General features: G+C 36.0%; 1 protein-coding gene across 8 annotated transcripts in view; it reads right to left on the bottom strand.

Annotated features, from left to right (window-relative positions):
* Positions 1-13,774, bottom strand: part of TMEM232 (transmembrane protein 232) — a 213,665-nt gene that overhangs the window by 120,327 nt on the left and 79,564 nt on the right. For all 8 annotated transcript variants that reach the window (XM_060635220.3, XM_060635225.3, XM_060635217.3 and 5 more), the window contains one exon: positions 171-349. In XM_060635220.3, coding sequence (XP_060491203.1) covers positions 171-349 — 179 coding nt within the window. The remainder of the gene's footprint in view (positions 1-170; positions 350-13,774) is intronic.

Here is a 13,774-nt window from a genome sequence, read left to right as displayed (position 1 = left end):
CACTCTTATCTTTAACTAAACCTAGATCAGTATTCAATTTTAAAAATGGTTTTCCCAGCTGTGAGTCACTGACACTCACTGAATATGGACATTCTCTTTTCCTTAGAGAGAAAGGACAAACACTTCTTGATAATGGAGGTACCAATTTATTGCCCTGGGTTTTATCTTACCTGAGCTATATTTACTGCATTATGGATTCGCCTGTCTTTCTCATGATCCTTGGTCTTCTGTAATGTTTGCAATATTTTGTTTCTAAATCCATCCTGCTCATCATCTCCCCGAAGTTCCCATGACATTTTCACCAGGTTATACACTAAGCCATAGTATCCAATCCATATCACTGGATTACCTGTTGAAAAAGATATATTCTTTGGGAAGACATAATCTTATTCATCTTAGTAATGCACAATTTTGTGAAAAAGAAGAACTGCGGTTTTACTAATACGGTGTTGTAAAGTCTGAAATTCTGAGCTTTGGAATTTGTTTTACTCTTCACAGCTCCTACTCCTTTAATTTTAAAAGATCACAGCTTACTTTAAAATTTCTAGTCATAAGAAAAGATCTGCACCTAACTATTATCATAACTCATAAATGTAAAAGTTGGGCAGGTAAAGTAGGAACTATGTATTTAACAAAAAAAAAAAAAAACTTTGGAATTCAAGGAAAGAGGAATTTGTTCAAGGCAGTATGAACATTTAAACCACCATAGTGAATTTTTATAACAAATTAGAGAATAGGAGAAAAATCAAGCTCTATGAAACACACCATTTGAACCAAGAAGAAAGCCTTGAAAATAATGTGAAAAGCAGACAAAAATTGCCAATATAATTATAGGCTGGAAGTTTTTTTTTTTTTAATAGAGACATAAATCAACTGAAACAGAGGAAAGGGAACAATGAATCCAGAAGAGATTTTTAAAAGTCTAAGACAATCTTCTTTCTAAAACTTATATACCAATTAGTAATTTATATAAATTATCAAGGTCCACATTTAAAATACACCTCTCCCATACAGAAAGGAGGAAAAAGTTTCTCTTTACTCTTTATCTTAATTATTTCTTACCTCAGTAGTATAGTGCTATATAATACTATTCAGGAAAAGAGAATTCTAATTTAGATAGAGATGGGATAAATTTGTAGAATGAACTACTACAGCAGGTCTCAAAGGGGATATGAACTGAAGTTAGTCAAAGAGGAACATGAGAGTATGAGTATATGCGAAGCAGGTAAGAAGAACAGGAGGAAGAGAAGGTTCAGGAAGGGCTTTAGAGTCAATTAAATTTTGTATTGTACTGTCCTCCAAATCCTGATGACAGCCAGTGTGACACTGGAACTCATCAGTTCTCTTCTTGAATAAAGATAAAGCACAATATGAAAAAATGATAATCCTCAACTTTTCCTAATTCAATCTAGATTTTTATAATCCAAGCTACATAATAATATTTTTTTAAATTTTTTAATGCTTATTTTTTATTTTTGAGAGAGAGAGGCAGAGCATAAGTGGGGGAAGAGCAGAGAGGGAAACACAGAATTCGAAGCAGGCTCCAGGCTCTGAGCTGTCAGCACAGAGCCCAACACAGAGCTCAAACCCACAAACCGTGAGATCATGACCTGAGCCAAAGTTGGATGCTTAACTGACTGAGCCACCCAGATGCCCCAATAATAATTATTATAGTTATAACTAGAAAACTTGGGCATTCCTACTACTATGTGCCCTTATTCTAGGCCTCATTACAGTCCTGCTATGATGACCGTATTACACTTAGCATAATAGAAGGAACATATGACCTTCAACTCAGGTTAGAAACCCCCCTAGCAGGGGCACCTGGGTGGCTTAGTTGGTTGAGCGTCTGACTTCAACTTAAAAGTCATGATCTCATGGTTTGTAAGTTCAACCCCACATCGAGTTCTGTGTTGTCAGCACGGAGCCCACTTTGGATCCTCTGTTCCCCTCTCTCTCTCTGCACCTCTCCCACTCATACTCTCTCTCTCAAAAATAAATAAAACATTTTTTTAAAAAAGGAAAATCCCCTAGCATGACACAGATGATGAGTGACAGAGCCAAGTGAAGGAGAGTCTAATCTTATGCCATGCAGCATAGGCTCTCCAATTCAGACAAGTGCTTGCCTCCCTTCTATTCCATTCATAGGAAACAGACTAGAAGGTAGAAAGAGGAGGCAGAATGGAAAGTATGTACACGTTTTACAAGTGGGAGGAGGAAGGCAAATGTCCAGCTTCCAAACTTAAGGCAACTTTCATCCTTTCTATTGATACTTTGAAAGAGATAGTGTAAACTATAGGTAAGCAGCCAATTCTTTTGAAAATGTAATTCTCCCCATAAAAATTTTACAAGTTAAAATTAGTATGCTGCCATATTTGAAATTACATGTATGAATTGATATCAGCAAGATGGCAGAATAGGACATCCCCAGCATTCATCCCCTCATAGAAACAACAACTTGGCAGCCATCCATAAACAAAAGTGCCTTTTTCAGGACCTTGGGATCCAGGTAGGAGGTTGTGAAACCCCAGTGGAAACAAGACTGAGGAGGCAGTCCCAGCCCAGGTGGAACACCTGTTGGCAGTTATGTGGTCCCAGCCATGGACCTGGAAGCATCCTTGCCCACCCTGTGAACTCGGCTCCAGCCCTTTTGATCCACAAAGGATCTCGAGCAAAGGACCCAGGAAAACCCATGCCTGTTGGTGCCTCTGGTAACAGGCCTGCTGTCTGTTGGCCCTGAAGCAGCTCTGTGACCTGGCTCCAGCCTCACTCTACCATGGTACAGAAGCAGCTCTTCTGACCCAGAAACCCCCCCACAGGCCCTGGCAGGAGAGTGTTCAGGGATGTGGCAGGGGCCAAATCTACTTGCATCCCAGGTAACAGGCCTAACATCTGGAGATACACAAGTGGTTCCATAATCACATTTCCACCCTGCTCAACCATGGTCCTGGAGGTGGTCCCATCCACTTAGGGACCCAGCAGGAACTCTGCCTAGTCATTCCTTTGGCAATAGGCCCACTGACTCCTCGTCGAGAGGTAACTATAAGAAGACAGAGGGTAGAGGATGATAGTGAGGATCTCAAATTGAACTGGGGTAGAGAGCTCATATTAGAAATGGATAGGGGTGCTTGGCTGGTTCAGTGGGTGGAGCATCCAACTCTTGACCTTGGGGTCATGTGTTCAAGCCCCATGTTAGGTATAGAGCTTACTTTTAAAAATAGAACTTTTTGGGGCACTTGGGTTGCTTAGTTAGTGGAGCAGGCAACTCTTGATCTTGGGGTGATGAGTTAGAGCCCCAACTTGGGTATGGAATCTAAGAAAAGAAATGGATAAGGTAAAATAACTAAAGATAAATGGGATCAGATTAAGTGGTAGATGTTTGAGCAAAAGAGTAATGTTATATGTGTTCCACGACATGTTACATCTATTCCAGCAATAAACTGGGAAACCAATGTGGGAGCTTTATAAGGCAATCTAGGTCTTTATTGTGATAAGCAGCAGGAGCTTGGAGAGTAAAGGACAAACTTAAGACATTATGGAGAAGATCTAATAAGAATTCTTAGCTACGGAGGAGAAGAAAAGCATGAAGTGGAGAGGAAAAGTACATATTTAAGTTAAGGAACTAGAAACAATAATGAAGTCACTTATAGAAAAGAGATTGTTGTAGAGGAGCCAGTTTGGAGAGAAAGGAGATAAAATAATATTTAGAAAATGTGGCATAATAGGGTGTAAGGGGAATCTAACTTTCAGAGGCCTATAGCTTGTTGTAAAAATATAGCTAAAATTTAAGTGAAATAGCAAAAGTGAAATTATGGATTTGTGAATCTAGCAGAAAAATAAGTTTGGAACTCAATATGAGCAACAAAACAATTATGAGTTTTAAATTAATAATTCTGGAATTGAGAACCTCAAAAATAATGCAGTTTTGAGCAATATGACAAATAAAACATACTGTGAATTTTAACCTTTTTATATATTTGTTTAAAGGCTCCCAAACTCTTTACATTAATAAGAATGATTGATATAAGTACATATAAGCTACCTTCATATATTTTAAATTATCAGTTACAGAGGTTATAGTCAGTTTAGTGTCCAACTCTTGATTTTGGCTCAGGCCACAATCCCAGTCTTAAGACTGAGCCAGCATTGGGCTCCATGCTGAGTATTGAGTCTGCTTAAGATTCTCTCTCTCCCCACTTCTCCCTCTACCCCTCCCCTGCTTGTGTGCGTTTTTTCTCTCTAAAAATATAGATATATAGAAGATAGATACATAGATAGATAGATAGATAGATAGATAGATAGATAGATAGAATCCACAAGACCAGTGATGAGCCCATAAAATGTATTTTGGTAACTGAATTCTCAAAACTCACCAAACTTTTAAAATACTGCTGTTGACATGAAAAGATGTTCAACGTCGCTCCTTATCAGGGAAATACAAATCAAAACCACACTCAGATATCACCTCACGCCAGTCAGAGTGGCCAAAATGAAGAAATCAGGAGACTATAGATGCTGGAGAGGATGTGGAGAAATGGGAACCCTCTTGCACTGTTGGTGGGAATGCAAATTGGTGCAGCCGCTCTGGAAAGCAGTGTGGAGGTTCCTCAGAAAATTAAAAATAGACCTACCCTATGACCCAGCAATAGCACTGCTAGGAATGTATCCAAGGGATACAGGAGTACTGATGCATAGGGGCACTTGTACCCCAATGTTTATAGCAGCACTCTCAACAATAGCCAAATTATGGAAAGAGCCTAAATGTCCATCAACTGATGAATGGATAAAGAAATTGTGGTTTATATACACAATGGAATACTACGTGGCAATGAGAAATGAAATATGGCCTTTTGTAGCAACGTGGATGGAACTGGAGAGTGTGATGCTAAGTGAAATAAGCCATACAGAGAAAGACAGATACCATATGGTTTCACTCTTATGTGGATCCTGAGAAACGTAACAGAAACTCATGGGGGAGGGGAAGGAAAAAAAAAAAAAAAGAGGTTAGAGTGGGAGAGAGCCAAAGCATAAGAGACTGTTAAAAACTGAGAACAAACTGAGGGTTGATGGGGGGTGGGAGGGAGGGCAGGGTGGGTGATGGGTATTAAGGAGGGCACCTTTTGGGATGAGCACTGGATGTTGTATGGAAACCAATTTGACAGTAAATTTCATATATTAAAAAATTTTTAAAAATAAATAAATAAATAAAATAAAATAAAATAAAATAAAATAAAATAAAATACTGCTGTTGATTTTTAAAATGAGCTCTTCACCTATTCATTTAAACTACAATGAAATGGGGCGCCTGGGTGGCTCAGTCAGTTAAGCATCTAACTTTGGCTCGGGTCATGATCTCATGGTTCATGAGTTTGAGCCTTGTATCAGGCTTTCTGCTATCAGCACAGAGTCCACTTTGGATCCTCTGTTTCTCTCTCTGTCTGCCTCTCCCCTGCTTGTTCCCCGCTTGTTCTCTCTCTCTCTCTCTCTCAAAATAAATAAACAAACTTAAAAAAAGTAAACTACAGTGAAGTATTGCTTATGAATAATATTTGCAGGGAAAATCTATTACAGTTCCAATTCACTGACGGTTAATGAAAAAAAAAAAGCCTTATAAAGACAGCTGAGATGTGTTACAACTGTCATAAAAGGTAGAATGCAGTCCAATATGCACATCTTGACATTTGATAAGAAGCATGTCTGCTATGAAACTCCTCATCCAGGGACCAAGCTGAAGAATAAGGCACTCTTCTGTTCTGCTTTGAGTGACCCTGTGGCAGCTATCAAAGATGTTCCTTTAAATATACTGAGAGAAAATGTGTCTGTCTGCAGCTAAGCAGACAGTATTCTAGGAAATAACAAAGCTGAACCAAAACATAATTCTTAATACATCTTGAAAACTAAGAAACTATGCTGTTTGAAAAGCAGTATTATGATCCTTTCTTTGTAGCAATGCTTTATCTTAGTGTTTTGAACTCCAGGGAAGCCCTTAATGGCCAGTCCAGATATTTAGATTTCACAAATGCAGTGAATGTGGAATATGAGTATTTCTACTCAGATGAATGAGTATAAATGAACACAGCCTTTACAATTTTGAGAAATATAATTTGGCAGAATCAAATGTATCACTAAAAGGTAACCTGAATGTAAAATGTAGTGTAAAACATGGTCTTTGTGAAATGCCATATATAGGAAAAGAACTAGATCAATGCCAAGAAACCAATGGATAAGAACCAGTCAGCAAGCCAGGCACTTAACAAATATTTACTGAGTCAATGCTATGTACCAACTGCTGTTCTAATGGGCCAAAGAAAAAGACAGTGTAACTGCTCTCAGGACACTTAATGCTAGTAGAGAAAGACAGATACTAAAAAAGTAAACAGGACAGTGTCAGTTGATAATGAGTGTTAGGAAAATAATAGAAGGTGTTAATGTGTTCAACAGTGACTAGAGAAGAAAACTATAGACACAATGAGAGAAAGACCACCATGAAGACATCATATTCAAGACAAGATCTAATGCATTTTTAAAAAGTTAACCATCCAAGGAGTGGGAGGAAATGCAGCATCTGTGAGTGCAGAGGCACCCTCTGAATGATCATGGCCAATTTGTAAGCCATGGAAAGGAGTTTGGAATTTATTCTTAGTGTAATGAAAAGTTAACAGAGCATTTGAAATGAACAAACCTGCTTCATGTTTTAAAAATCTTTTGGGCTTCCCGAGGAAAATGGGTTCTAGGGAGCATTAAGGAAACAGGGAGACTCTTAGTTTTTTGCAGTAGTCTAGAAGAAAAGTGAGGAGTACATAGACTTGGGAGTTGTACAGTTAAGAATTAACAATGTCCAAAGAGAGGGCTGGCTTTTGCCATTGCCTGACTCTTAGGCATTAGAATGTCCTGTCTGATAAGAATGTTTTTGTTTATCTGGGAGCCTTAGGCCACGGTATCAATTTGGCCTCTGGAAGGACCAGAGACCAGGGTCAGCCATGTGCACGTGAATGAGCCCCAGTAAAAATTTTGAATACTAAAGCTTGATGACCTTCCATAGTTGACAATAGTCCATGCAAATTGTCATACATCACTACTAGGAGAAGTGAATGGTCTCTGCACAACCCCAGTGGGAGAGGACAATGGGTAGCTCAATGCTTGGAACTGTCTTGGACTCTGCCTTATGTACCTTTTCCTTGGCTAATTTTAATCTTTATTTTTTTTACTGTAATAAACCGTAACCATGACTAAAATGTCTTTGCTGAGTTCTGTTAGTTCTTCTAACAAATTAGTAAACCTGAGGGTTGTCTTGGGGATGCCCAAACTTCATAGGTGATTTCAGAAGTGAGGGTAGTGTTGAAGACTCCTGAACTTCATAGGAGATAACAAGAGAGATGGGGGAGTATATTTTGGATGACTAGTAGAATAAATAGGAATTCCCAGGTACTCTTTGTTTTCAGAAAGTTACACTATAGAAATAATTATGTATCTAAATATACATACATATTAAATGTGGATAAAATTATTTTGAATATATCATCGTATTTGATCATTATGCATATTAAACAAATACCCAACAGAATAAACTAAAGAGAACCAAAGTATTACTAACTTGCTCAGTGTTTGTTGTAGGTAATATAGAAAACAAAAAGCAAAAGTCAGCTGATTCCTATATTAGCATGGGACAGTTAACTGAAACATGATGGCAAATAAGATGCCAAAATGACTATAGACATTTAAGGAACTGAGTAGAATTTCCCTTTCTTAACTTTTATGATCTTTTGCATTGTCAAGTAATTTGCATTGTTGATTAAAAATAATTATCTTCAAAAAAAAAAAAGAAAAAAAATAACTATCTTCTGGAGTTTTAACTGGGAACCAAAGAAGAAAGTGGTTCATTTGCTTTTCAAGAACTATGATTCTTATAAATCAATTAAAAAAACATCACATTTCTATTTTATGGATTTATTTTCAATTTTATTAAACTAAAGAATACCACCAAGATTTTAGATTATCTCTATGGAAGTAGTTAATCCTCACAGGTTTTTGTATCCAAGGGGCAACAAACAAAAAAAGAAAAAGAAGAAAATAATAAAGATTCTTTTGGAAATTTAAAAAAAAAAAAAGAAGAACTTTACGTTTATAAGCATGGTACATGCAAATTTCTTTTAAAATCCATAATCTTGAAGAAACTAAGATTCTGAAAGGTATAGCCAGCTACCATAATCTAGGACATGACAGCTGAGCTGAGACTCACCCCAAACTTCTGACACTCCAAATTTCTGACACCGAGTCTAGTTCAGTGCACATATATTCATCTATAATGGAGCCATTTTGGTGCTGTTTTTCTTCCTCCTGTTACCTAATTTTTTCATCCTTCACCCTTTTGGGGGGGCTTCTATTATTTCTTCCTATAAGTAACTACTTAGCAAGTATTTAAAAAGAACTATTCACTCAAAACAGTAAGAAACACCTGGATCAAACATAGGAATAATGTATTAGATTAGAGACCTCTGTACCCATGAACATATTATCAGGTTACTTTTGATAGATATGAGGGGTAAAAAGCAAACTGACTCTAGGGTATTATATTCATTTCTGGACCAGATTAATGACAGAAAAAAATCAATCAAAAACACTCAGGAGAATCTTAATATAATTCTGGCTGGTATAACAAAGGAAGTTACAAGTACCTAACTGAGCTATTTTCATTAATGTATATACATTTGCTTCTAAATTAATTTGCATAGAAAGCCAACAACTATATTATTCTTTTTATTCCCAGCTAAGGCATATTATTACAAAAATTGGTTTCTAAAACTGCACATTGTAACATACTTTAACACCATTAATACTTTTACAAAATCTCGCATGATTTCTAGTTCCTGGGTCTTTTTTTCACTATGTTCAGCCACAGATGGATTTTAGACCATTGGCTCAAATGGGATATACCTTTGTATTTATGCTTCAAAAATGTGAGGAATGTTCCCATGAGATTTTCAGCTCCTCTGTTTAAGTAAAGACTTTTACACAGTCAAAGGCTTTTTGGCTGAAAAGTCCAGCATGTTGTTTTAGCCTGTCCAACCAAAAGAAATAGTAGCAACCCAAAAGGGAATAAACAGAATGAGGAAATAGGAATCTTTTAGTTAAACATATACAGAGCTAGATTAAGATTTATTGTTGGATGGGAGCAAAACTTCCTGGGAAAGGTAGCAACATTTAACTTTCAAAAATCATGGTAACCCTTTATCCTAGTTATTTGTGCTTTATGAAGATCCTCATATAAAGTTAGAAGATTAGGTCTTGTCTCTACAATTAAAAACTATTTTCTACAATCCATACAGATTAAGTTTTGATTGCTGAGACAGTATTGACAGAGAAGAAAATGATTAACTTTTCCCATGTTTGTTGGGTATAAAGTAATCTTAGATCACAAAATATAGCTCATATCCAGGAAATATTTGACCACAGGGACTCTTCTTCCTTCACCTCATACTTAAAGTTCTCAGCTCTTCTCACACATTATGAACTGAAGCCATTGTCCTCTGCCTCCCCCACCCCCCCCCCCCCCACCCCCCGCATCCCCAAGGGCACTGACAGCAGCTCAGCCAAAGGCTACATTAAATGGAAGGAAAATAGAGTACCTGTAGCAGTTCCTCTCTCAGCTCCCCGCAGTCTCTGAGATCCCAGGCTCAGGGCCAGTTGCCTAGCAACATATCCAGGTGTAACCCCTTCCCACCCCCACCATGAAGTACTAATATACAAATGTAACTAAAGTAATTCAGTATCAAAAAAGAGACAACTCATCAATTTTAAATGATAACAAGGACAGGGGTTATCAAAAATTTTAGAGGATCAACATAATGGAGCATCACTTTTATTAAGAATATATGTACTATATATTCAGGTAAAAACAAAAATAGCACAAAATACACCAGGTGAATATGAAAATAAAATATGTTTTACTGGTATTTGACTAATAATGTGACAAACTAATTTTCCACTTTTATAAATATCAACCAAATACAAAGTGTTTCTGACACTGGATATATTATCAAACAAGATGGTAAACTCCAAAGGAGTAAACACTTTCACTATTCAAATTGCTAACACCATGACTATTAAAATTTATGCATCATAAAATACATTACTAAGTTGTGTTAGTATGTTGAGCGGATGGCACAAACTTTCCATCTTTTCTAACTTTTAAACATCGTAGGTAGTTGCTGACCTACCAGCCAAATTTTGCCCCTTTCTTAAAAATAGAACCCTATTTGGGGCGCCTGGGTGGCTCAGTCGGTTAAGCGTCCGACTTCAGCTCAGGTCACGATCTCGCGGTCCGTGAGTTCGAGCCCCGCATCGGGCTCTGGGTTAATGGCTCAGAGCCTGGAGCCTGCTTCTGATTCTGTGTCTCCCTCTCTCTCTGCTCTGTCCCTCCCCCGTTCATGCTCTGTCTCCCTCTGTCTCAAAAATAAATAAACGTTAAAAAAAAAAAAATTAAAAAAAAATAGAACCCTATTTGTACCCAGATAATGGGAATGAATTCTCCAGAGCCATCACAAATGCTTCTCTTCACCAGGCATTTACTTTTCCAGCCTTCCTTGTAGCTAGTCATGAAACCAGTTATCCTGTCAATTTCACACAAGGGACAGTCTTCTGGAGTGCTTCCTGGAAATCTTTTGTTTTATAAGGTGGACAGACTCTTTAGAAAAAAAGCCAGTATCATCCCTTCTCTTTCCTCTTGCCTTGCAATGCTACGTGAGTCTGTGATGTCTAGAGCTAGAAAGCTCTTTTAATAATGAGATAACAAGCATAGGAATAAAAATCCAACATCCCTGAGAAGTAGAATAGAAAGACATAAAGAGACAGAATCTTGATGACATCTGTGAACCAATAAAAGTCTCTGTGTTCTTCATTAAGCAAGATAATAAATAGCTTCCATCCTGTTAAGTGATTTGTTTACCCTAGTCTAATGTAAAAATCAGATGGGTGAGGAAGGAATGAAATTATGAGACAAGTGTTGTCCAAGCCTTGGGCTATTAGGGAAAATGGCATCACATAATAGAATTTGTTAAGGAGAGAATTAACTACCCACCAAGCTGACCAGAAAATTTCTGCTTTTAGATGTGTCAGTCAATAAGGTATTTGAAGGAAGGATGAGTAATATGGATAGATACCAGTTCCGAATTTTGAGGTGAGAATAATAAATAAAGGAAAAGATCTAAACAATTACTCAAGTTGAAGTGTGTTAAATGTCATAGGGTGGAGTGAAACAAAAAATGGCAATGGAATCATTTTAAAAATGGAATTAGATATGTCCTTTGTAGTACTAAGGACAATGTGCTGTCTCATGACTGATGACCATCAGATCCTAAAACAGTAAATGTCAGCAATAAAGACTATCTTCTGGATCTCTGCAGGGATGAAGGGTTTTCAAATTTTGGAATCATGATTTACCTAACTTGAAAGATAATGATCCTCTGGGGTTTGAGAATAAAAATTGAAACAATTACGAGTACTTATTTTCATTTTTGCAGCCTACTAAGCCAGAAGGAAATTTATTGAAAGGCAGCTTCCTATTAGAATCTCTGTCATCCCTTTCCCACCTGTGTTTGCCTGTATACTAACATTCAGTAAGATATTTACTCATGTATAAGAATGATCTGGAAATTCCTTCTAAAAATCATTTTGCTACATGCTTTTTACTGTGGTGTGTTTTTCAGGAATTTACCCACTTTTTAAAAATTTAATGGTGTTCTTGTTAGTTTTCAGTGTTAACTAAAATGTGGAACATTATTTACTTTTAATGAACTTCATTCATACTTTCTAGTAAAATATGACTGCATCTCAGTTTTTATGATTTCCTGTTGATTGCAGTATTTAATGTAATGTAATTATATTCACAAATAATAGGTTTAATTGTACAGGGATACTTTAAAATATGCCCAAATGATAGAAGTAATTAATATTTTCAAAAATAGTTCTTATAAAACTAAGACATCTTATATACTAATGCATCTTCTATATCAAAAAATATGGCAAAAAATATGGCAAAAGGTAAATATCATAGTCACAGATACAAATACAAATATATAGATATTTTATATTCTGTTATTAAAATCTATTAATCCAGACAGACTAGTTATTTTACTAGTAGAATACAGAGAATTTTATATTGTTTTATGTTCAAGAAAATGCCTGCTATTTTTCTAAGTTTTCTTGACTATAATCCTCCAGATTTTCTATAGAATAGACTTGCCAACTTCTATTCTTTTGACTATTCTCTTAGAATTACATTTAATTTCTAGATTAATTTAGGGAGAGTCTATTTCTTTATAATATGTAAATTTATATTCATTTATTTCAAGTCTTCTTTTATGGGATTTGTTCTTTCATATAAGAATTCCTTACAATTTTGCTGTTTTTACACTATTATCAGAGGGTTTTTTTTTCCTGTTTAGTTATTACTGATATGTTGTAAAGTTATTGACAATAATGTTTCTTGTAAGTAACCACTTTATTTAATTAGTGCTAATATTATTTCATACTTTTGGCCATTCAAAATAGACATTGGATCACTCATAAATGCTTTTCCAATATTATACTTGCTTTTTTCTTTTTGTTTTATATTGGCGAGGATATCAGAATGTGGTAAAATATAAGCAATTAATATAGAAATCTTTGACTTTCAGTTAATTTAAATGGGATTATTTTTAGTTATTCTTAAGGATAATGTTAATTTTGGTTTCTGAGGAATACACATCAATTTAAGAAAGTACCCTTATATTTCTTGTTTTTACCCTGTTTGCTTTATCTTTTTTGAAAAATCAGGCATGTGTTTTTAGTTTAATCAATTCCATTTTGGCATCTATGAAGAACAACTCTTATTTCCTGGGGTGCTTGCATGACTCAGCTGGTTGAGCATCGGACTCTTGATTTCAGCTCAGGTCATGATCTCATGGTTGGTGAGATTGAGTCACCTGTCGGGCTCTGCACTGTCAGCAGATTGTCTCTCTCCCTTTCTCTCTCTCTCTCTTTCTCTGCACCTCTCCTACTCATGCTTGCTCTCGCTCTCTCGCTCTCTCTCTCTCAAAATAAATAAATAAACAAAAAAAAAAGAGTGACTCCTTTTTCCTTAGTTATAAGATATTTAAATGTCCTAATATTGGTCTCTCCTTGGATTCCTAGAATGAACAGAATAAATATGGTATGCTGTTCTTTTAACACACTGCTGAAATTGGTCTATTGGTATTTCACTTAGGATTTGTACATGCACATGCATTCATAAGACAGAATGGTATGCTTTGAATATTCTCTTCACCAAGTTTAGGAATTGGGAGAGAACACATTTTGAATTCTAGAAATTATTCTCCAAATTATTCCTAAATATAGTATTGTGAGTTTAATTTTCCCAGTACATTCTAATCATGCACCTAATGCTAGATATATTTTGAGTGAGTATGTTCATGCAGGTATATAAAGATAACACTGACCTGTGGCAACAGGTCAAGAGCTCTTCCATCTTATAATTGAAAGTAAAATTGTCTAAAAAGTAAATATTCTTCTGTATTAATACACATTTTATTACTTTTCCCTGATAACTGGTTGTAAGGATACCCAGAATAAACCATATTTTAATGACAAGGTTTGGGACCAGCAACCACTCTAGAACATTTGAGAGGGAAAGAGATATTCATTATGATTCAAAAATAATTTTAAAAATAACTTTATTAAATTACTCTTCAACTCTACTTATAATTGTTTTTGCTAACTATAATTATCCTCAACACAT

Source organism: Panthera onca, chromosome A1 (genome assembly GCF_046562875.1).
Source record: "Panthera onca isolate mPanOnc1 chromosome A1, mPanOnc1 haplotype 2, whole genome shotgun sequence".
In the NCBI taxonomy this organism is placed as follows: domain Eukaryota; kingdom Metazoa; phylum Chordata; class Mammalia; order Carnivora; family Felidae; genus Panthera; species Panthera onca.
The sequence above is the reverse complement of the archived record's forward strand: the minus strand, read 5'-3'. Positions and strand labels throughout refer to the sequence as shown.